The sequence below is a fragment of the Hyaena hyaena genome, unplaced genomic scaffold (genome assembly GCF_003009895.1).
Source record: "Hyaena hyaena isolate Hyena2069 unplaced genomic scaffold, ASM300989v1 scaffold_132, whole genome shotgun sequence".
NCBI lineage: Eukaryota > Metazoa > Chordata > Mammalia > Carnivora > Hyaenidae > Hyaena > Hyaena hyaena.
This window is the reverse complement of record NW_024080764.1, coordinates 1,877,178-1,902,754: the sequence shown is the minus strand read 5'-3', so window position 1 is coordinate 1,902,754 and position 25,577 is coordinate 1,877,178. Positions and strand designations below refer to the sequence as shown.

General features: G+C 33.9%; 1 protein-coding gene across 1 annotated transcript in view; it reads left to right on the top strand.

Annotated features, from left to right (window-relative positions):
• Window positions 1-25,577, top strand: part of ROBO2 (roundabout guidance receptor 2) — a 610,598-nt gene that overhangs the window by 466,533 nt on the left and 118,488 nt on the right. The window contains exon 6 of the mRNA XM_039237972.1: window positions 11,979-12,106. Within this exon, the coding sequence (XP_039093903.1) occupies window positions 11,979-12,106 (128 nt within the window). The remainder of the gene's footprint in view (window positions 1-11,978; window positions 12,107-25,577) is intronic.

Here is a 25,577-nt window from a genome sequence, read left to right as displayed (position 1 = left end):
TGAAAATTGAAAACAAACTTTTTTTTTTAACTCTCGTTTAGGGAGGAAAGTCATATTTACTTACAAAGACATTTAATGTTTCCTGGTTCAATTCATAATTTTTTACCAATGGCCAACATAATGATTAATAAAGCAGATATGTAATAAAATTTTAAGTGCTAATTCGAACCATTTGTTCTAAAATTGGAGCCAGACATCTCGTAGCAAGAAGTAGTAGGTGATTTCAAAAAGTAAAGATCTTGAGAAAATAAATTTCCTCCCATAAAAAACAGAGGTGCTTTTGAAATGGGAACAGCCATTCAGGAAGTTTTATTAGTGCAGAATCCTCACATAATTCAAGAAAGGCGATGAGATGCACAGGATTTGAACTGAACCTGGTAAAATTCCACTTAGTGAAAGAAATTGTGTGGTATTTTCTTTTGTTCTTTTCTCCTCCTAAATTCTAAGGGCAACATGGAAAGCTTTAAAGGGAGAGGTCCCTAAGTTATCTGAATTATATTTACAAAAGCCAGATAATCAGGAAAATTTCCTACCCTGGAAGCTTACAATGCATCAAGGATTGCAAAGCATGAGAATGTATGCTATGTGGTTGTGTATAAAATTTTGCCAGTTTTCAAAAATCTTTTTTTGGTGGGGCGCCTGGGTGGCTCAGTCGGTTGGGCGTTCGAATTCGGCTCAGGTCATGATCTCATGGTTTGTGGGTTCAAGCCCCGTGTCGGGCTCTGTGCTGACAGCCAGCTCAGAGCCTGGAGCCTGTTTCAGATTCTGTGTCTCCCTCTCTCTCTGACCCTCCCCTGCTCACACTGTCTCTCTCTCTCTCAGAAATTAAAAAAAAAAAAAAATTTTTTTAAATCTTTTTTGGTAACTTCAGAGTAAACTTATATTTATAGGAAATCTCCCCACTATCCATGAAAGATATAAAATAGATCCTTTAAATTTAGAAGTAATTTTAGAATACAATCCCCTCCTTTTTGAAAATAAATAACATTTTCACTTTTGAAACACTTTTAGAATTAATCATCAAATATAAGATCACACATAAACAGAACCTCGCACATAAACTGTTGTTTTAAGTATTAAAATACATTTATTTTGTTTTGTTTATTATTTAACTGAACAGATGGTAATGGTTTTGACACAATTCAGTTTCCTTTTCCTTTTTTTAATTTGGGGGGGGGAGAAAAAAACAACACAAAAACCAGAGCTTCTTTTCCCACTTTGTCACAGCTGGTTACCAATCAATCTCAATTCACGGTACAGTGATGATAGCACATGTTGTCCGGGGGCCAAATCTGATTGGGTTGCATTTTTCAACAGTGTTCCATATCGGGAAAAAAAGGTATCTTTATGGTGAGGACTGTCAGCACATGATTGTACAACTGTCATTAATCAAACCTGGCAACAATGACTGCATTTATACAAGACTGAGACTGACAGATTTCACAATCAAAATCACCCAATTTCTATTAGGATTTCCTCACCAGTATTTTCTTCCCTCTATTTCATTCTTTTCCCCCTGTTTTTGATTAAAGTCAGACAATACTTCCTACATGTTGATCATATATATTGTAACATATTTACAAAGTATCTCCTTTATACCAAAGTGTGCTTTAGTTATTTAAAACTGATTCTCAACTATTTGAAGAAGGAGGAACAAATCAAGGAAAAATTTAAGTACTTTAGATTGTTTAATTAAAGAATGATTTTAAAGTGTGTATATATTAGTAAACACATTTATAAAGCTGTTAGGATTATAGTTGGTTTTAGAGGAATATTGAGTAAAGTGTTGATAAAGTTATTTCCTGGAATTTTTGAAACTCTGAGTATAGAATAACTGGTACAGAAGTGCACACCTGCCCAATGTGCACGCGCATGCGGACACACACACACACACACACACACACACACACACACCAATAAAACACATGTCAAATGGAAGGAGTGTGCCTTCTAATACACTCTGTATTAGAAGAATAAATGTACTTGCTGCAGAAGATACTGATTCTAGTCTCTACAACTCAAGACAACAATCTCAGAATCTTCTATAAAATGATGTTTGGAAATAGGCAATATTTACTAAGTCCTTTATTGTGAAACCATGTATTAAACTCTTTTGTAAACTATAAAGATCTGTAAATGTAAGGAGTTGTTTTCACAGTTTTGTATATTACTCAGTCAATATTTGCATTCTAGGGAAAAATGATTATTATCTCCAATTATCCAGTGTAGTAGTGAAAAGCATCAATGAGATTACTATTATGCACATCCCAACTTATCCAGAAAGAAATATAAGAAATAAGGCCACATTTATTGGACCTGTGGAAATATTTTACATCCAATTGCTTGTGACATATGTAGATTTAAGAAGTAAATGATTGTCTCAGAAAAACCATGACCCATTAGAGAAAACAGAGACTAGTGTAGATACTCATGACAGCTTTTCCCCTGATTGTAATTGCCTCAATGTGTGGCCTTGGAAAGGAAGTTTGTCATTTTTGCCTCATATTGCGTAAATGTGTAATTAGGAATGAGCCACATATTTACTTCTTTTTCAGTTTTGAAGTGTTTTTAGTTATAATTTCTTTAAAATCAATTCTTGTATTTCTTAAGTTTTTTCAAGTAGTAGTTAAGTTGATCACATGATAAGTATATCATTTCTCTGTCCCAAGATGCTTCTTATTGTGAAAATTGGTAAAGGTTTATGATGTGCTTGAGCTCCCTGGGCTCATCAGGGTACCATCAGGGTTCGGATGAGAAATTGTCATAGTGGTTGAGTGGTGTTAGAAGGAAGAATAGTTTCCCTGGCTGTACAGTGCACCGTTGTATTAGACCCACTGGGTTGGCAATGTGATAAAGGAGAAAGGGTGTGTAGTTTGGAGTAAAATAGGCCTTGATTTGAAAATCCAAACTTTATATGAAGATGTCAAAATTTTAAGTGCTATCAGTTACTGAAGTAATTTTAAGATGTCTATGAGCCACACACACAGACACACACACACACACACAGATACACACACATACACCTTGCTTTCATGTGTATTTCAGCCCGCAAATAACCAAATTGCAATTATGAATTTATATAATCTAGTATAAAATTCTGTACCCAGACCATGAGGCATTGACCATGTATTTATTGAACCCATTAAGGACTAATCTGTAGGAGAGCTGCCATTTTGGTAGTATTCCCCAAGCTTTAATTTTTCTTTATAAATTTATACATCATATTATTTTTAAAAAAATGAATCTTTACTCTCTCTCCAGTTGATTACAATCTAGATTCTAGATTCCAATATGGTCTAAACTTTTGCTACCAATGAATTTCAACATTCTAGATAGCGAAGTGCTATTTTTCTAATCTTAAATTTAGGACATTAAACTAGAGTCAATTTTTTAATTCTATACTCTGTCTCAGAATTGATTATCTGTAAGTTTCTTAGAATAACTAATTTTTATGTGTTTCCTTACAATTACATAATAAAATAGTACCCATACCCACTTCACCCTACCCATAGAGGTTTTTAATTTAGGCAACTGTTCACCCTTAATATTGATATACTGAATATTTCTATGTTTACAGATTCATGTTATTCGTGGTTTTCTCTGCTGAAATAGTGTTCTTTTGAAGTTTCATTTTTACCTATGAAAAGTTTAAATTCATGTATGTCACCTGATTGTTATGTCTATCACTCCTCTTGAGATAAATATGGAATAAAATTAAACATTATATTCCAGGTTCTGCTATGCAATATTTTATAAAAGTGTATTTATTAACAAGCTATATAGTTTGCATTCAGGGAGGTTGAATTTTATATCTCTAAGTTTTTTGTATTTTTAAAATGGGGGAAATCCTATTTTTCCACCTAACCTACCAGAATTTTTATGAGGATAAATTAAAGAGTATATTTGAAAACAATATGCAAATGTATTTTTATTGTCATTATTTTATTTTCACAAGACATGTGATTAGAGACCACCCAAGTTGCCAAAATAATGAGATAATAAATGTGAAAGCATTCAGCAAAACAGATACCTTTAACTTGTTTTCTCATAGTCTTCATATTTGTATTAGATATTCTACTAGACAGGACCAGCGGTGCAATGGATAACACGTCTAACTATGGATCAGAAGATTCTAGATATTCTACTAGAGTCATTTCATTTATTCTGTTGTAGAAAGGGTGATTATTTTTTCATGTTTTTAATTAACAGAGGGAAATTTGTTGATGATAATTTTTAAACCAAATGTCTAGATTGCTGGTCAAGATTTGCTAACTTCTTTATTTTAGGTCTCTTTTTAAAGTAGCATTTATGTATTAAATATTTTGAGTTCTTACATTTATAGTATTACATTGATATCAATTCAGCCTGCATGTCAGAGCTAACTGCTGATGTATAAATCTAACAACATTACTATATTTCTTGATATAGTCAAATGATATATTTCAGATTAGTTACTCTTTCTGTTCTAACCACAACTGTCTTACTTGTAACCCTGCTCAGAAAGAACTACAGAGTAATTTTGAGCATTTGTTGGGTGATTCATCATTCTTTCAATAAGCATTCATTGAGCATATCCAAGATTTCATGTGGTGTTTGATAGGACATGGGGCACATAGTTTGGAATAAGAGGGATTCAATTCTTGTTCTCATGAAACACACATGCTCTTGAAAAGGAAATAAACAAGCAAGCTAAAAACTTCAAGGAGATATGTGCTTTCAAGAACAATAAAGTAACAAAAGAAATTTAAAAAAGATAAAAGTAATTTTTTTAAAGTTACTGGTGGGGGTTCATCTGGGTGGTTCTGTCGGTTAGGCATCCAACTCTTGATTTCAGCTCAGGAACCAGTGAGATCAGCCCCACATCGGATTCTGCACTGATGGCATGGAGCCTGCTTGGATCCCTGGCCCCCTCTTCTCTCTGTATCTCTAACTCTATCTCTCTGCCCCTCCCCTTCTTGCATGCTCTCTCTCTCTAAATAAATAAATAAATAAACAAACAAACAAACATTTTAAAAGTTACTGGTGGGGAGAAGACTACTTCACATTATCTGAGCAGAAAGACATCTTTAAGGGAATATTTGAATAATCTTGAAAATCAAGAAGGACTAACAATAGAAGATGTAGGGGAAGGGCATTCCATGAAGTTGCAACGGTAGTATATGGTACCTAGGTAGTTATTTTAGTATATGTGCTGCCTAATCAAACACCTTAGGTAGTTATTTTAAACAAGGAAATGAAAGGTCATGCTGTTAGAAAAGGGTGAACATTAAGCTTGATAGATAGGTAAAGAATAGATTATCTAAAACATTGAAGATTATAAAAGTAGGTTTTGGGGCGCCTGGGTGGCTTAGTCAGTTAAGCATCTAACTTAGGCTCAGGTCATGACCTCACGGTTCATGGGTTCGAGCCCCACATCGGGCTCTGTGCTGACAGCTTGGAGCCTGAAGCCTGCTTCGGATTCTGTGTCTCCCTCTCTCTCTGCCCCTTCCCAACTCATGCTCTGTTTATCTCTATCTCAATAATAAAAAAAAAAAAATTAATTTTTTTTAAAAAGAAGTAGGTTTTATTCTGAATGAGAAACATATTTAGGTAGAATGAAATAATCATATTTAGGTATATCAACCAGTGAATTTGTACTGATGCTCTTCATTCTCTTTAAAACCCTTAGATTACATATCTGCTATCACATTATACAGTTTGTTGTTGTTAGAAATATTTGACCTAAAAATGAGATAATTCATATGGCTTCATGCAGGAGAGAGAGTGCGCTTTTCTGGTTCTCACAGGAAGTAATAAGATTACTTGAAACTTCTATAAGTGTTTTATCTTATCATCTATAGAAGATCACCTAATAGAGATGTTCAAAAATGAAAGAGGTCGCTTTCCTAAGAAAAAGTTGGAAGACTGGTTGGTAGATTGTGGCACACAGGATTCAAATGTTGATGGATGGTTGCAGAGGGGAGCATTTTAAAGTTGCTCTTGATGGAAAGATTCAGGCATTTTATATATATTCAAATATGTATATGGATTTTTATATAAATCCATAATGCTGAAAATATTCACAGTCTTCTCTAAGACAAAGATCCCGTGAAAAATGTGATTTAAAGATTCTGAGCACCCAAAGATACCAGAGAGTCTTCAAATCTGTTTTGTTTTTGTTTTTGTTGTTGGTTTGTTGGTTTTGTGTGATGGGACCCAGAAGGACAATGTATTTAGCAGTTATTTCTAATTGGGATCAGATAGCATGGCCCTCAGAAATGTGTGCATATCAAACCTTGGGTCTGAGGAAACATATGTGTCAGCTGGAGAAATCTTAGAGGTAGTTCTGATATACCTTTGGGCAGAGGCATTCATCCCTTCCAGTTAAGAATCATCTCACTAGGCCTACGAAAGCATGTAGCTGCAACATTTAATACAGTACCTGGCATGAAGACATGTAAGTCTCCTTAAATGTTAGTATTTCTTGAATAAAATAATTAAAATTATTAAATTTTCATTATAATTTTCTCAAATATCAGTGATTTTCATTTAAAAAAATTTTATGTTTTATTTATTTCTGAGAGAGAGAGAGAAACAGCATGAACAGGGGAGGGTCAGAGAGAGAGGGAGACACAGGATCTGAAACAGTCTCCAGGCTCTGAGCTAGCTGTCAGCACAGAGCCCGACGCGGGGCTCGAACCCATGAACCGTGAGATCATGACCTGAGCTGAAGTCGGACACTTAACCAACTAAGCCACCCAGGTGCCCCTCAAATATCAGTGATTTTCAAGGGTAAATTGGAATGAGACAGTGCTTAATGAGCATCTACTCATTCCAGTGCATAAGCACTTTAATTTTTTTTAATGTTTATTTTTAAGAGAGGGGAAGAGAGAGAGAGAGAGAGCGAGCAGGGGAGGGTCAGAGAGAGAAGGAACCCGGAATCTGACACAGGCTCCAGGCTCTGAGTTGTCAGCCTAGAGCCTGACTTGGAGCTCAAACTTGCAAACCACGAGATCATGACCTGAGCCAAAGTTGGACACTTAACCAGCTGAGCCACCCAAGTGCCCCCAATGAATAATCACTTTATATAGGGAAGATCGTTAAAAGTTATCATAGAGGTGCCTGAGTGGCTCAGTTGGTTAAGCATTTGAGCGTCAGGTCTTTATCTCACAGTTTGTGCATTTGAGCCCTGCATCAGGCTCCATGCTGACAGCGTGGAGCCTGCTTGGGATGCTCTCTCTCTCCCTGTCTCTATGACCCTCCCCCATTCACGCCTTCTCTCTCAAAATAAATAAAGTTAAAAAAATTAAACATGATCATGTAAAAACCTCTTTCTACTCCAAAGCTTAACTGACTGCAAATGGGCCTATGACCCAGATACACGTACTTTCTGTACCTAGTTGGAATCCTATAAATATTCTAACAAGAATCTCCCTACCACCAAATCATTGTCTTTATCCAGAGTTTTACAGCCTGTTACTAAAACTCTGTCTATAATTAGAAAAAAAATTATACTTACTATTTTCTGATACTGGCATGGTGTCTTTGAAAGGTAGTCTCTTTTCATCGTAGCTAAGATTAATTCAGTTTATTCCTTCAAGCTCTATTTTATTTTTCATTTTTCTTATGGAAACAAAATTACAATTATTGAGTAGAATGCACAATTGGATCCCTGATCAAAGAACCCTTGATAAACAAAAAACAATTAAAAATATTGAAACACTGATGCAGTATTCCCACTCCTATTCTTGGCTTTCTTAAGCACTCCTTAAAAAAATGAGAAACCTTAGCAAGTCTGATTTCAGACTTATTTTGGGTTCAGATACTATGTAATGTGTAATTTATAATTAAACACTTTTTAAAAAATATTTATTGACTTTTGAAAGATAGAGAGAGAGGGAGCGTGCCCAAGATCAGGGAAGGGACAGAGAGCCTTCGAAGGGCAGAGGATCTGAAGCAGGCTCTGCATTGACAGCAGAGGGCTCACTGCTGGCCCAGAACTCAAGAACTGGGAGATCATGACCTGACCCAAAGTCGGACACTTAAATGACTGAGCCACCCAAGCTCTCCTAAACACTTTTTCTTACTAAAGCAAGATATAAATACCTCTCTCATTCTATTTATCCCCCAAGTTGTTTGCTGTATAATGAATTTATCTAACCTGAAGTAAAATTTGCCAGAAGGTATAAATATGTTTGCTGAATGTGAAATTATATTTTTATCCAAGTGATACAATATTATGGCCTTTATGTCTTAAGTTAAAAGTTCAACAAAGTATTTTACTGAACACAAAAAGTGGAAAAAGCACCAGGTTGAAAGACAGTGTTCAAGATTTGAATTTTGAAAAATTCTGATTTTTCTCTTTAGTGGTAAAATACTTTGAGCAAATCACTTTGCTTGACTAAGGGTCATTTTCCTCACCTGTAAAATTACAATTTCTGGTTCAGAGGATTATTTTCAAGATGCTATGCACTAGTGGGTCTCTCTCTCTCTCTCTCTCTCTCTCTCTCTTTTGAACTGTGAGGCAACATACAATTGTTTTTGTGGTTTTTTTTTCTCAGAAATCATGGATAATATAAGTATCCTTTTTTAAAACTTAGAATACTGGGACACCTGCATGGCTCAGTTCGTTGAGCATCCGACTTTGGCTCAGGTCATGATCTCATAGTCCATGAGTTTGAGCCTCATGTCAGGCTCTATGCTAACAGCTCAGAGCCTGGAGCCTGCTTCGAATTCTTTGTGTCTCTCTTTCTATGTTCTTCCTCCAGTTGTACTGTCTCTCTCTGTCTCTGAAAAATAAACAAAGATTTTTTTTTTAAATTAGAATATTGTTTTCATGTGTGTTTGATCCAGAGAGGACTTTATAGACATTCAAGTTTATCTTCCCCTCTTTTAGCTTTTGATAAAAATTCAGAGAGCTATGGAGAGATGTTACTAAGTTAAACAAGAAATAGTAATAAAATTCTAACCAGAATTCAGTTTTTTGAGATGAACTAGAAATATCTACAAAATATCTGTATGCATCTATTGAGGGGATCATATCGTTCTTATCCTTTCTTTAATTAATATGATGTATCATGTTGATTAATTTGCGGGTATTGACCCAGCCCTATATCCCAGGTATAAATCCCACTTTGTCATGGCTAATAATTCTTTTAATGTGTTGTTGGATCCAGTTGGGGAGTATATTGTTGAGGATTTTTGCATCCATGTTCATCAGGGAAATTGGTCTGTAGTTCTCATTTTTAGTTGGGTCTTTGATTTTGGAATTAAGATAAAGCTGGCCTCATAGAATAGGTTTGGAAGTTTTCTTCCATATCTATTTTTTGAAACAGCCTCAAAAGAATAAAGCTCTTCTTTAAATGTTGATAGAATTCACCTGGAAATCCATCTGGCCCTGGACTCTTGTTTGTTGGGAGAATTTTGATTACTGATTCACATTCTTTACTGGTTATGGGTCTGTTTCTTCCTGTTTCAGTTTTGGTAGTTTAGATGTTTCTAGGAATTTGTCCATTTCTTTCACAATGCCCAATTTGTTGGCATATAATTGCTCCTAATATTCTCTTATAATTATTGTTTGTATTTCTGCGGTGTTGGTTGTGATCTCTCCTCTTTCATTCACGATTTTATTCATTTGGGTCCTTTCTTTTTTCTTTTTGATAAATCTGGATAGGGGGTTATCAATGTTCTTAATTCTTTCAAAGAATCAGCTCCTGATTTTGTTGATTTGTTCTACATTATTTTTATTCATTTCTTGTATCCTAGACCTAAGCATGTCATGCAGAAATAGGAAAGATTATTTTTATTAGACATTAAATATATCACCAGCAACTTTTCTGATGCCATCATAAAAATTTTTTTTCACATTTTAAATTGGCAAAGTTAAGCAGAGAAAATTTACATGTGCCGTTAGTCTTTTATGCATTTTAGCCCAGGACTTGTCCTAAAATGTAAATGTAGCTCATAAGGAAACCCTAATAGACAAATGTGGCAAATATGCAGCCTTGCAGTCATTTAGAATTGGTTGGCCCTTATATCAATAAGAAAGAAGATATTCATCATGTAATCAATAGTTTCTCAACTCCTACTAGATATAATAAAAATAGCTAACATGTATTGTGATTTCTGTGTCCCGGTTTAATATCGCCCTCAAAGTTCACTTCTATTCCATGAGTTAGTTGTTATTATCAGCACCATTTTGCTAATGAAGAAAATGAGACCCAGAGAATTTAAGTAACTTGTCCACTTTTACAAGCATAGGAGGGGGTGGAGTCCTAGATTAGAACTCTGGCCATTTGGCTCCTAAATGTATCCTCTAAACCACATGGTTATGCTACTGGATGTTAAAACCTCTGTGTTAGAGGCTGAGAAGACATAGCAATGGGAGAAGCAGACAGGATCTCTGCCTTCATCAAAATAAATACAAAAAGTAAGCAAATGCAGAATGATTGTAGAGCAGTAAGTTTCAAGGAGAGAGCTTTCTAATGAGGGGATGGAAAGTGTCAAACAAGAGATCGATAAAGAATTTCCTAACAACTTATGACATTATAACTAAGCAGAAGTTTAAATTAAAACATGCCACCAATAAAGTAACCACCATAATTAGAGGATAGAGGATCATGGGTAGCTACGTTTAGTTAGCACGACTGGTTCATAGACATTGCTTTTTGTCATGCAAAGCTCTATATTACAGAACTATTATTAGGTCTGTGTCTTATATTGCAATAAACATAAGCTATTATTCTTTTAGCTAAAGCCAGAATTGAAAAAATCTGATTATAGTCATCTTCAATGCAAGGCTAAAAAGTTTGTTTTTGTCCTGAAAGCAATAGGAAATCACAGCTACTTGTGAGCAGACAGAACCAATTAAGGTAATATTTTAAAAATACAGCTTTATCTGTGTGATACATACTAGGAAGATAGGCAATGTGATCAGTCAAAAGCTATTGCAAAATTGTGTGTGTGAAATACCAAAGGCCATCAATGAAAATCAAAAGGAAAGATCAGATATGAAAAGGATGATAATAGCTTTGTTCTTCTGCTTGTGTAATTGTAATCTGTTAGACTCTAATAAGCATATTCTTATGCAATTATTTCAACTGATTCATGTTAAAATTTTATAATTCTTTTCTGAGCTAGTGTGGTTAGTCTACTTGTTAAAAATATAGAAGTGAGAGGACCACCTGGGTGGCTTATTCAGTTAAGCATCCCACTCTTGGTTTCTGCTCAGGTCATGATCTCAGGACTTTGTGGGTTTGAGCCCTGCATCAGGCTCTGCACTGGCAGTGTGGAGCCTACTTGGGAAACTCTCTGTCACTTTCTCTCTCAGCACCTCCCCTACTTGCACTGTCTCTGTCTCTCTCAAAATAAATAAATAAGCTTAAAAAATAGCAGTAAGCAAATAAATGTGTGTGAAAGAGCTGAGGATGTGCAATTCCAAGAATCATTCCTAGCATGTTTTAAGAGTTAATATAACTAATTAAAAAGAAATGACCCCTTCTTAATCCTTTCAACAATGCATTTATGTAAATTTGCCAACAAATATGAGAAAAAATTTCCTTTAATATATTTCAGCCTACATTCAAGATGCCCCAAAATTAAATCTGATATTTAAATGCAGCATAATTTACAAAATGATAGAATATCACTCACCAAGAAACTGAAATATATACTACTTTCTTGCTATCTAAGAACTGCCACGGAAAAGGTCAAAGTGCTGAAAATTCCTTTGGTAGTCTTGATGCAGTAAGAGTTGTTTATGTATGTATAAAATATCAGTAATTGATAATCAACCTGCAAGAGATCACATATGAAACTAATGATCCTATTAGTAAAAACTTTCATCTAAGCAATTGTAATTTGTGGCTGAATCTTACATGTGTATGTGTACATATGTTTTGTTTAGTTAAAATACAGTCACAGAAGAGAAAAATGAAGACAAAAACAATGTTAATATACCTACTATGGTATTTAATAAAACCAATTCATGTTCTACCCAGGTATGACATCAAAGATGATTACACACTGAGAATTAAAAAGGCCATGAGCACAGATGAAGGCACCTATATGTGTATTGCTGAGAATCGGGTTGGAAAAGTAGAAGCCTCTGCTTCTCTCACAGTCCGAGGTAAGAAATGTAAGAAGTGAAATGCAATTGAATCAGCAGACTAATATTTGGTTACATTGGTAAGTGAGCTCACAGTCAAAATAATAGCTGGCACTCTTTTATTGTTTTTATTAAAATGTTGAGATTTTGTGTCCTTTCTATTATTAATTGAAATAAAATTACTTTCAAATTTTGTTCAAAGGGATGATTATTTGAAGTGATTTTTTAAATTTAATAAATAATAGCCAATATGATTTAAAAGTAAATCTTAAGAGTAGAAAAGATTTATACTAATTTTCGTGGTCCCACTGCTTTGAAGTATTTACTGCTTTTAAGTATTACAGTTTCAAAGGTACTCTGTTTTCTGTTTACTCGTTTGTCAGTTTATACTAGTAGAGTACTACTTTGAAATTCTTTTTATTTCAGCCTCCAAAAAGCAATTAAAAACAATAAAACTAACACTGCTTCCAAGGGGAAAAACGAGCTACCGCATTGAGAAATCTGATTGAGAGAGTGATCTGTGAAGTTCATTGGCCTTAAATAATTGAAATAGTGTGGTTCCTCTAACAACTTTCACAGGCTAGGAAAAGTGTCATGCAGTTTTTCATTCATGGGAATAAGGTTCATTTATAGACTCCCTGGAATTGCTTAGAAGTGAAAGAAAGCATTACTTAACCCTACAGTGAGGTAGAATGAATTAACTGTCTTCCTGTTGGCACATGTCGACCCACATGAGTAAATTATATAGCCCCAGCTACCAAGTGGTACCATGTGGACATCTACACTTACTCTTGCCAGAGAGATATCATCCACGGCATCATTTACACTCGTGGGATTTCAAACAGCGATAGGCGAGCATGCCCTCTGCTGCCTTTCCACCTTTCACCCACCACCCCAACTGACGACTCCTCCTCTCATCCTTTGTCAGGTCAGCTGCATGCTCTCATCCCAATCTCAGTTATACCTTACCCTGTTTAGTCACACCTCATACCTTGTGCAGCTTTATTCCCAGAAGTCTTCACAGACAGGTGAAAAGTTTGGAGGAATTTGACTTGATGAGGAATGTGTCAGGGATTCCCATCTTGGTCCTCCATTAGGACCAAAACTGATTTTTGCTGGTCTATGATTTCAGCATCAAACCATTAAAAAACAAAACAAAACAAGAACAAAAACAAAGCAAAAAAAACCACTTAACTTCCTTCAGGTACCTATTAGGAGACATGCTCTTTTGGATGACTTGGAAAATCCTGATGATTTCCATACTTCTCAAATGCTCCATTTTTATTCCACTGAATCCATTTTTCCCCCATTCTAGGCATTCTAGTGTGAACTTAGATACAAAACAGATTTAGGCAAAATTGGCAAGCTAGTTGCTTAAAAACATTTCCATTCCTTATTATTTAACAGATCATAAAAAGCTATGAGCATATACCAATCAAATATATATGCTGATTATATATTATCAAAATCTGATAGTCTTTGTGAGCCACTTTACTATATCTAATTTACATGCCCTGTAGGTAATTATATATTGATACAGATTTGTTTGCTAGGCTGCCCTTTGAGAAAATAATTCACTTGACCAAATTTTCCCCAAAGCTTATTTATTTGTTGTTTCTAAAGTGGGTGGGGAAAAAATAAGCAACCCACCAAGAAATGTTCCATTAAAAAAAATATTTGCTGACTAAACATAAATGGTGAGAAAATGTGAGGAGTTGTTTGTTTGTAGACACAGCAGGGGTTCTCTTTATACTTGAATGCTTGGCTGAATGAGACATGAAGTGGTCTGTTTGCTTTAAAATATTTCCCAGCTAATTGTTTTCGTAATTTGTTGAGAGTTTCAGGTTTAACATTTCATTTAACAAAGCATGCTCCTCTCGCATGGATGTTTCGAGCTAACTTAAAAAACTAATAGAGCTTTTTTGTTTTTAATAGGATTTTTTTTAAATCAGCAAACCTTAAATGGTCTCTCCCCTAATCTGTGCCCTGTAGATGGATTAGAGAGTTTAATCTGTGTGGTATGTATTTATTACTCATCTAAGACTGAATGAACCTCAGCAACAGGGTTAAAGAAAAAAATCTCCATAATACAATAGAATGTGGAGTAAAATATTGTTTAAAAATATTTTTTACCATTAGGAAAAGCAGTTGGAACTTCTCATGCTAAGAGGTTAACAGGAGAGAACGTATTATCTATGACTTAATTTTTTTTCTGTGCTCATTTTTCTATGCACGTACATGAAATGGTTAGCCCTTCCCTGGATTGTTTTATTAGAACAAGGTCAACTGACCCAAGAGGCCACATCCATTTTCATCCATTTAATGCAGGGACACAGTTTAGTTTAATTTGCTGATTTTGAAAACATCCACCTGCTGTTGTTGTTTTTTTTTTTTTTTTCAGGATAAATGTTGCTATGTAATAAAAACAAGAAGTTTAATTGGGATGTTTCTGCTAAAATTTTATCATGATATTCAGTTGGGGGAAAGGAAAAGGACTTTTATAGTCAAAATCTGGAACAGAGATTTACTCAGTTGTTTTCCACTTCAAAATAAGGTGAAAATAGACTATAAAACTAACAGCAAGTAGCTTCTTTTACTAACTTGACGGACATAAAATTAGAAAGAAGTAATGCTAAACAACAGCAAGCCTCCTAGCATTTATATTCTAATCAAATAATTCATGATCTAAGAGAGCTTTTTTAAAATGGCTCCAGAATGTATTAACAATGCAAACTGCATATTTGTAAACATTTTTCCCATTTTCAATTGCTCAAATTGGCTTTGCATAAATCAAGACTTCATTGGAAAAACTCCCTTGCTTCTAGGGCAATATACCTTTTTCTGTTTCGAATTACCATAGAATAGGTGAAAGAGAAATATATCTTATTTTGTAAACCTAACTTTTCACCATGGTTTTCTCTTTTTCTCTCTTTATTATCAAGACTCAAAATGCCTTTTCGCTTCTAAATGAAATATTATATTTGAGATTCAGCCTGAGGTGGCACCTGAAAAATGCAAATTCAGATGAAAAGACAAAGTTCTTTTTCTACTGGACATTGACAAAAGATATATTGACAAAAGATAAGAGATATACCTTTCAAATGAGGCACAACTTTATGATATTAGTCTATTGCCTTCTTCTTGGTTATTATTTTTGTGCACCTCCCCCCAAGATAGGGAAGAAATTGTGCATTGGGCAACTTTCTTCTTTTCTTCCTCTTGCTATGAGAAACATCATAGACTGTAGGACACACTAGAACTTCACTAAGCTGGAATTTTCATCCTGCTGCTATAATTGCTTTATTCTTCTTTGAATTATCTTAATCCTCCTTTAAATTATAAATAATAATAGAAGACCATGAATCTCCTACAGAGGCAGCTCCATATTGTTTCAGAGAATGCACAAAGCTGGAAACATGATGTATTGGTTGAGTGAGTGAATGCCTATAAATATGATTTCAATAACTATATCTATCTCATCATGTCTATTGAGACATCATCAGGATAAACCTACACTAAATTCTAGAGTCATTATATATGCACTAGAGCTTTATCCACTAGGATGTGGGTCAAACACTTGTTTGTCATGCAAGTTTTTATTTTGAATATAAGAGTTCATAAAAGTTCTTATGCTACTAAATATATTTCTTCTTCATTGGAATAATGGCACCATATGTTTTATATTTGTCCATTGCTTTTATATAAAGTGGTTTACTATCTAAATTAATTTGGCATTATTCTTTGTAAAGAAAGTATTATTAAGCCCATGTGTGTCTCTTACAATTGCTGTGCATTAATAACAGGGCCAGCCTATTACTACTGATTTTAGTGATTGAAAGTTATGCTATAATAAAAAAAAATAATAATAATTTGTTGAAGCAGCAGTTTGAAAGCCATTCTCAGTGTGAACAAGAATCAACTTGTCAGTCATTGTTTCCTACCCTCTGCCAAAAAAAAAAAAAAAAAAAAAAAGAAAGAAAGAAAAAGAAAGAAAAGAAAGAAAGAAAAGAAAAACGCTTAACAGTAGTTAGGGAGCTACTCAGTTGAAATCTCTAAGGATGTTCCAACCTATTTGTTATATTTTCATCCACCCTGTCCACGGATGAAAAGTGATGTGATCTTAACTTATTACTGGCTGAAAAGCAGTGTCAGGGGCTTTTCTGTAGTCCTTGTAATGGTTCTGACTAACCATGCTTAAAATCCAATTGCTATTTAAATCAGACAGTGAGGCCTTCTTTTATTGACATGACATTTGCTAGTCTGTGACTTGAATAGTTATATTTATCCGGTTCTTAACTTTGGGGGTAATACAGTCTGTTTAAAAAGTTCTTTGAAGTAATACCTATAGTAAATGATAACAATCACACTTGAAATAAAATTATCTCCCAATCACATAGAGCCAGTTCTGGAATGCAAAATAATTATTTTCTTAGAATTATATGTATAACTTTCAGTTTTAGTCAAACTCAGACATCCTGTTCATACTTGAATTATAAGACTAGAAATCACTCTACTGTCCATACTTAAATGTAACATTACACATCATGCATTCTGATAATTTTCTTTTCTTTCTTTTTTTTTTTTTTTAATTTCTTCTTTATGTTCTCACCACACCATTGTAATGTCTACAGCTCGCCCTGTTGGTAAGTAGCCATCCTTCTATCCATTTAGCATGGCTTTGTACAATGCTTCATAACTCATGCATCCTAGGATTTAAGAGAATGAAATGTATGTATCACCCATGTTAAATTATTACTTGAGGGACTATCTTCTGTAAAAATTGCTCCTGATCTTTTCATCACCTTGACAAGCCATTTTATAGAGACTTTTGGTATTAACAATGAATAGGTAATGATTTTTCACAAAAAATAACATATGAACGTTTAATACTATCAACTGCTGACTTTTCTTAGTGAGAAAAATACAATAACTCTTTTTTCTGTATATATAAAATTATCATGTATTAGTTATGCTTGATATTCATTAACACAAATGATTATAAACTCAGTTAAGAAGTTTGACTACTGGATGCACTTTTTTTTACTTTAAACTGCTTTGAGTCTTTGTTTATTATGGGGATTTTTAACTGCTGTATACTTATTATCTGTATGACTATTTAAACAAAATTGGGTAGAATGCTTCAAGTTACTCTAAGGAGATGCTTACACTAAGAGGAAAAGGGAAGGATGAATTGTGTTCTTTGGGCATAAAAAGCTGGTGGTTAAGATGTATCTCATCCTTCATTTGGCTTTGCAAAAGTGAAGTTAACTGTTTGCATTTGCAGTATTTTAAGTGGTCATTATTTGTGAACATTTGGAAAAATAAAATCTTTTCAAATTCATTGATTTAATAACCTTTCTGCATCTCTTTTAAAGTTTAGCTTAACCAACCAATACATGTGTTTGAATAAAAGAAATCTTTGTGATTGTGTTATAAGGAGATGAACAGATGGATGCATAAATGGGTGGATGAATGAATTTAGTATGGTTCTTTTTGAACATATTAAGAGACACTTTAATTATCAACTTGACACAACTCTATAAATGGTCCATCTAACTTCCTTTCTTAATACACTGACTTGACATTGACATTCGATATATATTGGTCCAAACTCATAACATTTTTTTCCATTAGTTGAAACATTCACAAACCTTATTGTTATGTAGTATATTCTTACGAATATAGCAATACAGAAAACGAGAACCTGGTTTCCCAATCTGAGTTTCTGGTCTGCTATTTCTGAGCAGTACTTCCTTTGCTAGTTGTTGGATATCCCTGATCCTCGGTGACTTCATCTATAAAATGGAGAGAGTAATATTGACTTCTGAAAGCTGTTGTAGGAACGAAATGAGTTCAAGTTAGATTATATATGTGAAAACACTTTCTATGGCAATATTGGTCAACATCCTAGTTTCTGAGACATATATTATTTTATACTTTAATGTTTTTGAAACACAGCTATATCTTGCAGTCATAAAATGCGATCTTGATTTCTTTCAATGTAATTATTAAGTTGAGCATGTTTTTTACAATTGTGGATGTAGGAGATTGAAGAATATGTTGCAGTTTTAAGCTTCATTTTTAGTATTTGTATGAATTCTTATTAATGATTATATATCTATGGTATGATGTAAAAATTTAAGAAGTGAATGGGAAACAATAAGAAAACTTTTCTAATTAACAGGAAGAATAACATTTAAATTGTAGATATTTATATGTAGAAACCTGATGCTGATAAACCATGACCACTTGATTTACACTACTTCACAAGTTCCCAGAACATAAAACAGTATGTTAATAATTTTCAATACGTTTAAAACTCACAAATAAAAAAGATATACATTAATTAGAAAATGTGATGCACAGAGAGTATTGAGATGTACTTGTCACCTACAAGGCATTTCAAAGTTATTTCTGTTTTTATTCCTGTTTAAAATGATCTTTTTTAATTCCCGTTGGGCTGGAACTAAAGAATAGCTTCTTGACACATTGTATTTTATTCTGGGAGAGTCTGTCATTTCATAAATCTATCTCCAATGACTTATGACAATGTTCCAAAATATGAAGAACTATACTTTAAGCTTGACAACTGCTATTAATTTTGGAAACTGAATGTTGGACATGCTTTTATTGGATCACCAAAGAGGAGACTGATGGTGAGGAAATTAGCTTGTTGTTTCTTTGCATGAACTGTTTACATGAATTTGAATTCAGGAGCGATAGGTATGCTGATTTTTATTGTAAGGTAAGAATTTTATTGTAAGGTACAAATCAGGTAAATCATAAATTAAATATTCAAATAAAAATGGCATTAATATTAGTATTTGTTAGCTATGATACAGTTTTTCAACTTTGAAGTTCTCTGCAAAGTAAATTAATATTAATATTTGTTAGTGGACTGAAACGTAAGTTTTTCAACTTTGAAGCTCTTAGAAATAGCAAAAAGGGTATAAGAAAGTAGAAGCCACAGAAAGGAGAAAAAAATTAGCTTTGAAGTCCAGTATAAATTAGACGAAGCAATATTCACCAAATGTATAATGTTTAGAGAAAATTTAAGAGATGGTTCCTATGTAAAGCTTTTGGAAGAAAATTAGAAATATGTGCGGGTTCCAGAATATGTATATTTTATGAATTTTAATTTGTCAATTAAATTTAATGTGTAAATTTTAATTTGTAAAATGTAAAAATCTGTAAAGATTCAGAATCAATCATTACACAGAAAACAAAAACACTCGGTAGTCTGGGTAGAAAGCCCACTTAGAAATCATTATAAACCCCCCAAACTGGGAGTTTTGTCCATATGTATAACTCTTATGACCTGCATTTGAATTAAAGAATTGGCAAATCTGCAATGTGCTGTTGGAATAAACACCTTCTGGTCTCTATTTTTGAGATTGTAGGAAAAACTTGATTTAGAGGATCCTCCGTGTGGGTGACATTACTGAGAGCAGACAATCACATACTTGCCAATGGAGAAGAGTATTCTCCAGATTTCACTTCCTCGCCTGCAAAGTCATCAACGTCTGAAACAGAGTCCTTTAATCCAACTTCCATATTTGCTGGTTACCACAGAATCTAGGCAAATGCCACCTTAATTGCTAAACATCTGCGAGCCCTTCCTGTGGCTTTGACTTTTTAAGATTCCAAACGCATTCTTTACATGAAAAGCAGAAGTACATCCTAGGACACAATTAACAAAAAATGCGGAAATATCCATTTATTTGGAAAACTCTTCTGATAAGTTCTGATAAGGGAACTGACAGAAGAAAATGGTCTAAATAGGGATAAATAACTTGCTTCCTATACCCATCTGTCTTATTTTCTATTGGAAGCCTTTCTCGAGCTTAAAAATAAAAAAGAACATCTATTTTGGAGATGGGCGACACATTTTTCTCTAGCAGCAACTCAAAACATGATGAGTAATTTGGAAAAGAACTGTCAAATCCACCAGCTGCCTTGCTTGTGAAGCTGAGCCCTGATACGTTTTCTATCATGTATACCATATGCTAGATGCTGACTGCCTCGAGTATGCAAACGAAAAGCTGCATGCATCAGGTGAAATTTGTTTAAAATATCAAAAGCAAACTGATAATACACAGCTTTATGGAATCTTCTACGTATTTCCGTATTTAGTGACTCGAAAGGATGTATTCCTTTGATGGGAGAACATAATTGGCCACACAAGAGTTTGTAGGTATTTAGAAATATATAGGTTTTAGGCAAAACTCCCATGTTATTGTTATTATTTAAAAGAAGCAGCCACTATTCTAGACACAAATCTATAGGCACATTGTTTTTTTTTAAACTTTTCACTGCTTAAACACAAAAATAAACATATCCTCATTTTAGAAAGTTCTCTTTTGAGTTGAAGTGCAGTTTTGTTTTAGCATGCTCTAAAACACATTATTGAGACCACCAAGAGGTCCAATAAAAAGTGAGTAATTGAAAAATTCATTCAGGGAAAATTATACAGTAGACATTACCTACAGAATAAGGCAATTGATATTTTTGACACCACCACCCTCTACCCTACCTTGAAATCTGGAAAATGTTTATGCTGTATATAATTTAACTTAGTATTGGAAATATCCCAGGTTTTCTTTTTTTTTTTTTTAATCAGAAAACATGTGGGTATTATATATAAACCCTTTTATGTCAGGGTCCACTTTTCTGCAAAAGACATCCTGAGTGTTTCTTGAAAGGAACCCTATACTTTTATTCCCTGCAGACTTCCTTCTTTGGACAAGCTGTTACCCCATGACCTGAGGTAATCATCTCCCTCCTACAAACACTTAATATTTCCTGCACCTGGCGCTAATTAGCTACCTTATGCAGAGTCCAATTTAATTTTTATTAAGCATCACGTTTTTCATTGCTCCATATGTTTTCATTAAATAATAGGTTAAAAATATGCATTCTGCTTTGTCTTGTACATTCCAGCAGAGTTTCCATAATGTGAAACTTTAGACTAAGCTAATGCTGATTATTAAAGTGAAAAACAAGTACGAGTTATTTCTCATGGTTGGGTGGTTTTAGTCACTGACTTGACTCTTCTTCAAGGGCCTTGTGTGTTGGACAGTGTCTGTTCATTGCCTCTAAAGAGGATAGGTATAAAATTATTGAGTCATATTTTTTTCTCAGAACTTGGTGAAAATGTTGGATTGCTTTAGTATTGGAATGTTACTGTAGTGAAGTCTGAGGCTTGTAGAATATTTTTATCTTTGGCTGAGATTCCATTTTACTATTTGAATACCAGTGTAGTCCTTTCTTCCATAACTTTGCTGGATTATACCTTGGTCATGATCACCCTGTAGTTAACATTCCTGGGACACAAGCCCTTCAAATCTGTAGATTCATGCTTTAATTTACTCTATTTCAAGAGTGTTTTCATCTCTTTTATCTTTGACTAATTTTTTTCTGTCTCATTTTTTTCTGTCTCCCATGAGTTATATTGGCTTTCCTTTATCTTAATTCCATATTTATTCACATCTGTATAAGAGCTTTGAAGTCATCATTTTAATTTCATATTGTCTGATTTCTTTTTTTAATTTATTTATTTTGACAGAGAGAGAGAGAGAAAGGAGCATGAGCAGGGGAGGGGCAGAGAGAGAAAGGGTGAGAGAATCCTAAACAGGCTCGGTACAGGCAGTGCGGCTCAGGGCTTAAACTCAGGAATCATAGATCATGATCTGAGTGGAAACCAAGTGTCAGACGTTTAACCGACTGAGCCTCCCAGGTGCCCCATATTGTCTGATTTCTGAATGCCTGTATTATCCCCCTATTTCAATTGAAATTTTATCATCTTTGTGTTTCCAAAAATATTTATTTCTTTAATTTTATTTTCTCTTTGTTCATTTCTTTGCTAACTTTAAATATAATATTCTTCATCTCCAGTTGCCTTCGAGCTTCTTTATTCCTCTTCAAGGTTTTTTTTTTTTTAAGTTTGATTCTTTTAAAAAAGAAATTTTCTCTTCATCTTTCTTCATAATTCCTGCTTCACAATAACAAATGATTTTTAGGTGTATTAGTTTTCTACTGCTGCATAACAAATTACCACAAATTGATTGAACAACTTCATTAACACTCATTTCTCAGGCCACAGGTCCTAGGTCAGGAGTCGAAATGGGCTCATCTAAGTCTTTAGCTTAGCATCCCAGAGGCCAAAATCAGAGTTCTGACCAGGCTGAGCTCTTCTCTGGAAACTCTCCAGAAGAATCCAGTTCAAAATTCATTCAGGTTGGTTAGAAGAATTAAGTTCCTTGTGTCTGTAGGATTAAAGTTCCCATGTCCTTTTTGGCCTCCGGCAACGGGTTGCTCTCAATCCAATTGCCAGACTTTGCACATGATCCCCACAGCCTTCAAAGTCAGCAATGGTCTGTTGAATCTTTCATATGATTTGCTTTATATATCTCTGAATTCCCATTCTGTTATCAGCTAGAGAAAATTTCTTGATGGAAACCTCTCATGTAATTAGGTTGGGCCCATGGTGATTATTCTCCCTATCTTAAGGTCAACTGATTAGTAACCTTAATTGCAGTTACAAAATTCCTTTTGTTGTGTAACATAACATAATCATGGGACTATCTGCAGAAAGTGAAATTCATGAAGGCCACCCTACAATTTAGCAATTGACAGTAGGCTTGGTTTTTCCTTTCCTTTGGTGCCTTCGCCTCAACTTCTGGATTGTAACTGGTTGTCTGCAAAGTCACGGCTCATATTTCCCATGTCTCCTTTTCAATTCTAAATTTTCTTCTTCTCGTCTAAGAACCATGGGATGGACTTTCACGATGTTGATATAGTTTTTGTGAAATTGGTATTGATAGAAGACTGTGGATGGAGACTAGTTGGCCTTTACCAAACTTCCTCATTTTCTCCAGACTTGACTGTGTTTGGCAAGGGTACTGTACTATTTGTGGTTTGGTGCTATGGTAATTTTTCTGTTATTAGTTTCTCTTGTAGTAAAGATAGAAAAGTGGAACAATAAGCCTTTACTGCATTATCTTAATGAAAGTATCAAAAAAATTGAGTACTTATTAATGTTGGAGTTTATTCAAATAAAAATAAAATAAACACTAAATATATTAACTAAATAAATAATAATTTAACTTAGCAGTTACAATTAAAGTAATATAAATACCCAACATCAAAATAATATAATACTCTGGGCTGAAATATTGTTAGAAGATAAGTATTAAGAAATTTCACTGGCTATTGCCAGAAAGAAATAGCATGAACATTGTAGTGACACCATCAAAGAAAGTCAAAATTTTCATGTATATAAGTTATAGTAATTTGTAGGCAGAAATAGATATCATGATACATATATGTCTGTGTATATGTGTACCATAATGATGTGCATTACACCTAAAAATTATATGCATGACATTTGAATTATGACACTAATTATTTTAATATATTAAATGTCACTCAAAGGAATAGTACATAATTAGATGCATTAAAAATATATAAGCTACCAAGTTAAATTACATTTTGAGTTAAAGTATATCTGAACGCCTTTTAAAATCTTTCTTATGGCAAGCATTGCTTTCCAGATTTATTAGAGATATTATTTTCCTCTGTCCTACAAACTATTATTAGCTCTTTGTTAGTAAATACATTGTTGTATTTATCTTTCTGCTGCCTCTGGGTCTAACATAACACTTACATGTAGTAGGGGCATGCCAAATGTTGGTGCAGTTAATTGATACACACATATGCATACATAGGTAATATTTGCCTAGAAAATGTTTATGCAAGCAGCTTTAAATAGTGCTATAAAAAGATTAAGCAACATTAATGGTAACAGGCCAATCACATAGTCCCCATTCTGCTGGTAGGAGATAAAATACAACAAAAAGAAGGCACTAATGAGTTAGGATGGTGCCTTACTAAGCGTGTAATTAATGTTATTAAGAAACATTGCAGTTGCATATTAAAATTCCGTTAACTAAGCAACCCTTCAGCATCAGTACATTTGTTTCTTGGTTGCAAGTTCCTTTTCTTTTTCTTTTTTCTTTTTTTTCTGATTGACATCTTCATGCAATCTTTTTCTAAAAAAATGAGATAATGGGATGTGATCTGCCTTCATGGTTTAACTCAAGTGCTGACATGACAGTTCTGGCAAGTTGACAGGTTAAGTGACTGAAAATGGATGTCTTGTCTCACCATTTGCTTGAAGAATCCCCTCCTCACCTCCATACTTATGGCCTCTTCTATCTGCAGTGTGAAAAGTCTAGTTTTCCCAGGTTAGGATCTAGATAAATGTTTTTCATTACTCGATAAACTATTATCTCTGTTGGTGAAAAATGAGATATAAAACATAATGCAAATATTGCTTGATTTGATAATTCATTAGCTTTTAAGCTAATAGTTTTCTTTTTTTTTTTTTTTTAAGAATGAGCAGCCCCTTAGAGAAAACAAAATTTTATTTTGTTCTCAAGATTTCAGTCAATCAGGAAAACAAGTGGAAAAGTAAAACTTCTTTTGGTAAGGGATAGAATAATATAGTAAAATGTGCTCAACAATTCAGAATTTGTTTAAAGTTTTGTCAAACTTTTCTAGACATTCTTATTTTCTAGTTTTTATAGAATTTGGAAGGTCTATGAAATTTGCATTTTGAATCTGAGAATTATTTACTATAGTTACATGATTTCCTGTACTTAGCTCTAATCAAAATGAAATCTGTTTTAGTAATCTGGAATATAATAAAGTTTAAAATTATCTTGAAGCATATCCACGTTCTTGCTTTTAGAATTAACTATTATATTTATTGCAATGTAGAAATATTTAATACCATTAGAGGATTAAATTGGACTTGTTAAAACCAATGAAGATTATTTACATGGAAAAAATTCATGGTTCCACCAACGTAATCCTTTATTTTAACAGACAGACTGATGTGTCAAAGGTGGTCATGCAGGTTGGTCAGGGTAATAATTGTTGCAGTTTGAGAAACATATCTATAATATAATGCATACCTTTTTCCTTTTGTGAAGGACAACTTCTCCTTTCTTATCTATTTTATTTCAAAGGAACAATTCAACCTGTCTCTCTCTCCCTCATTCCTTCTCTCTCTCCTCCTCTCTTCATGCTTTCCACATTGCTGGAGAAAGACTGAGTCAAGTTATTGTCATAATGGTAGGACATCCTGTACTATAACCCTCATTCATGTTTCTTCATGTTGTATCACACTTGACTGTTTCTATGTGAGTTTCCACAATATCACTGAGTTCCAGAGGAGAAAGATCTTAGAACCCTCAGGCCCAACACAAAATAAAACCAATGAATATTTGTTTAAAATAATTGAATAGTATTATGAGTTAAAGTGCCAACCAATACCTGAGTTCATTTCTAGCATCATTTTATTACCATGGTGTTCCCCAATGATGTGTTGTCCTTTAAAAAAAAAAAAAGTAAGACCAAAATTAGGACACAAATAACTGTGCCTATAGTTATTATAACACTGCTTTTATGTGCTTGACTGTAAAATCCA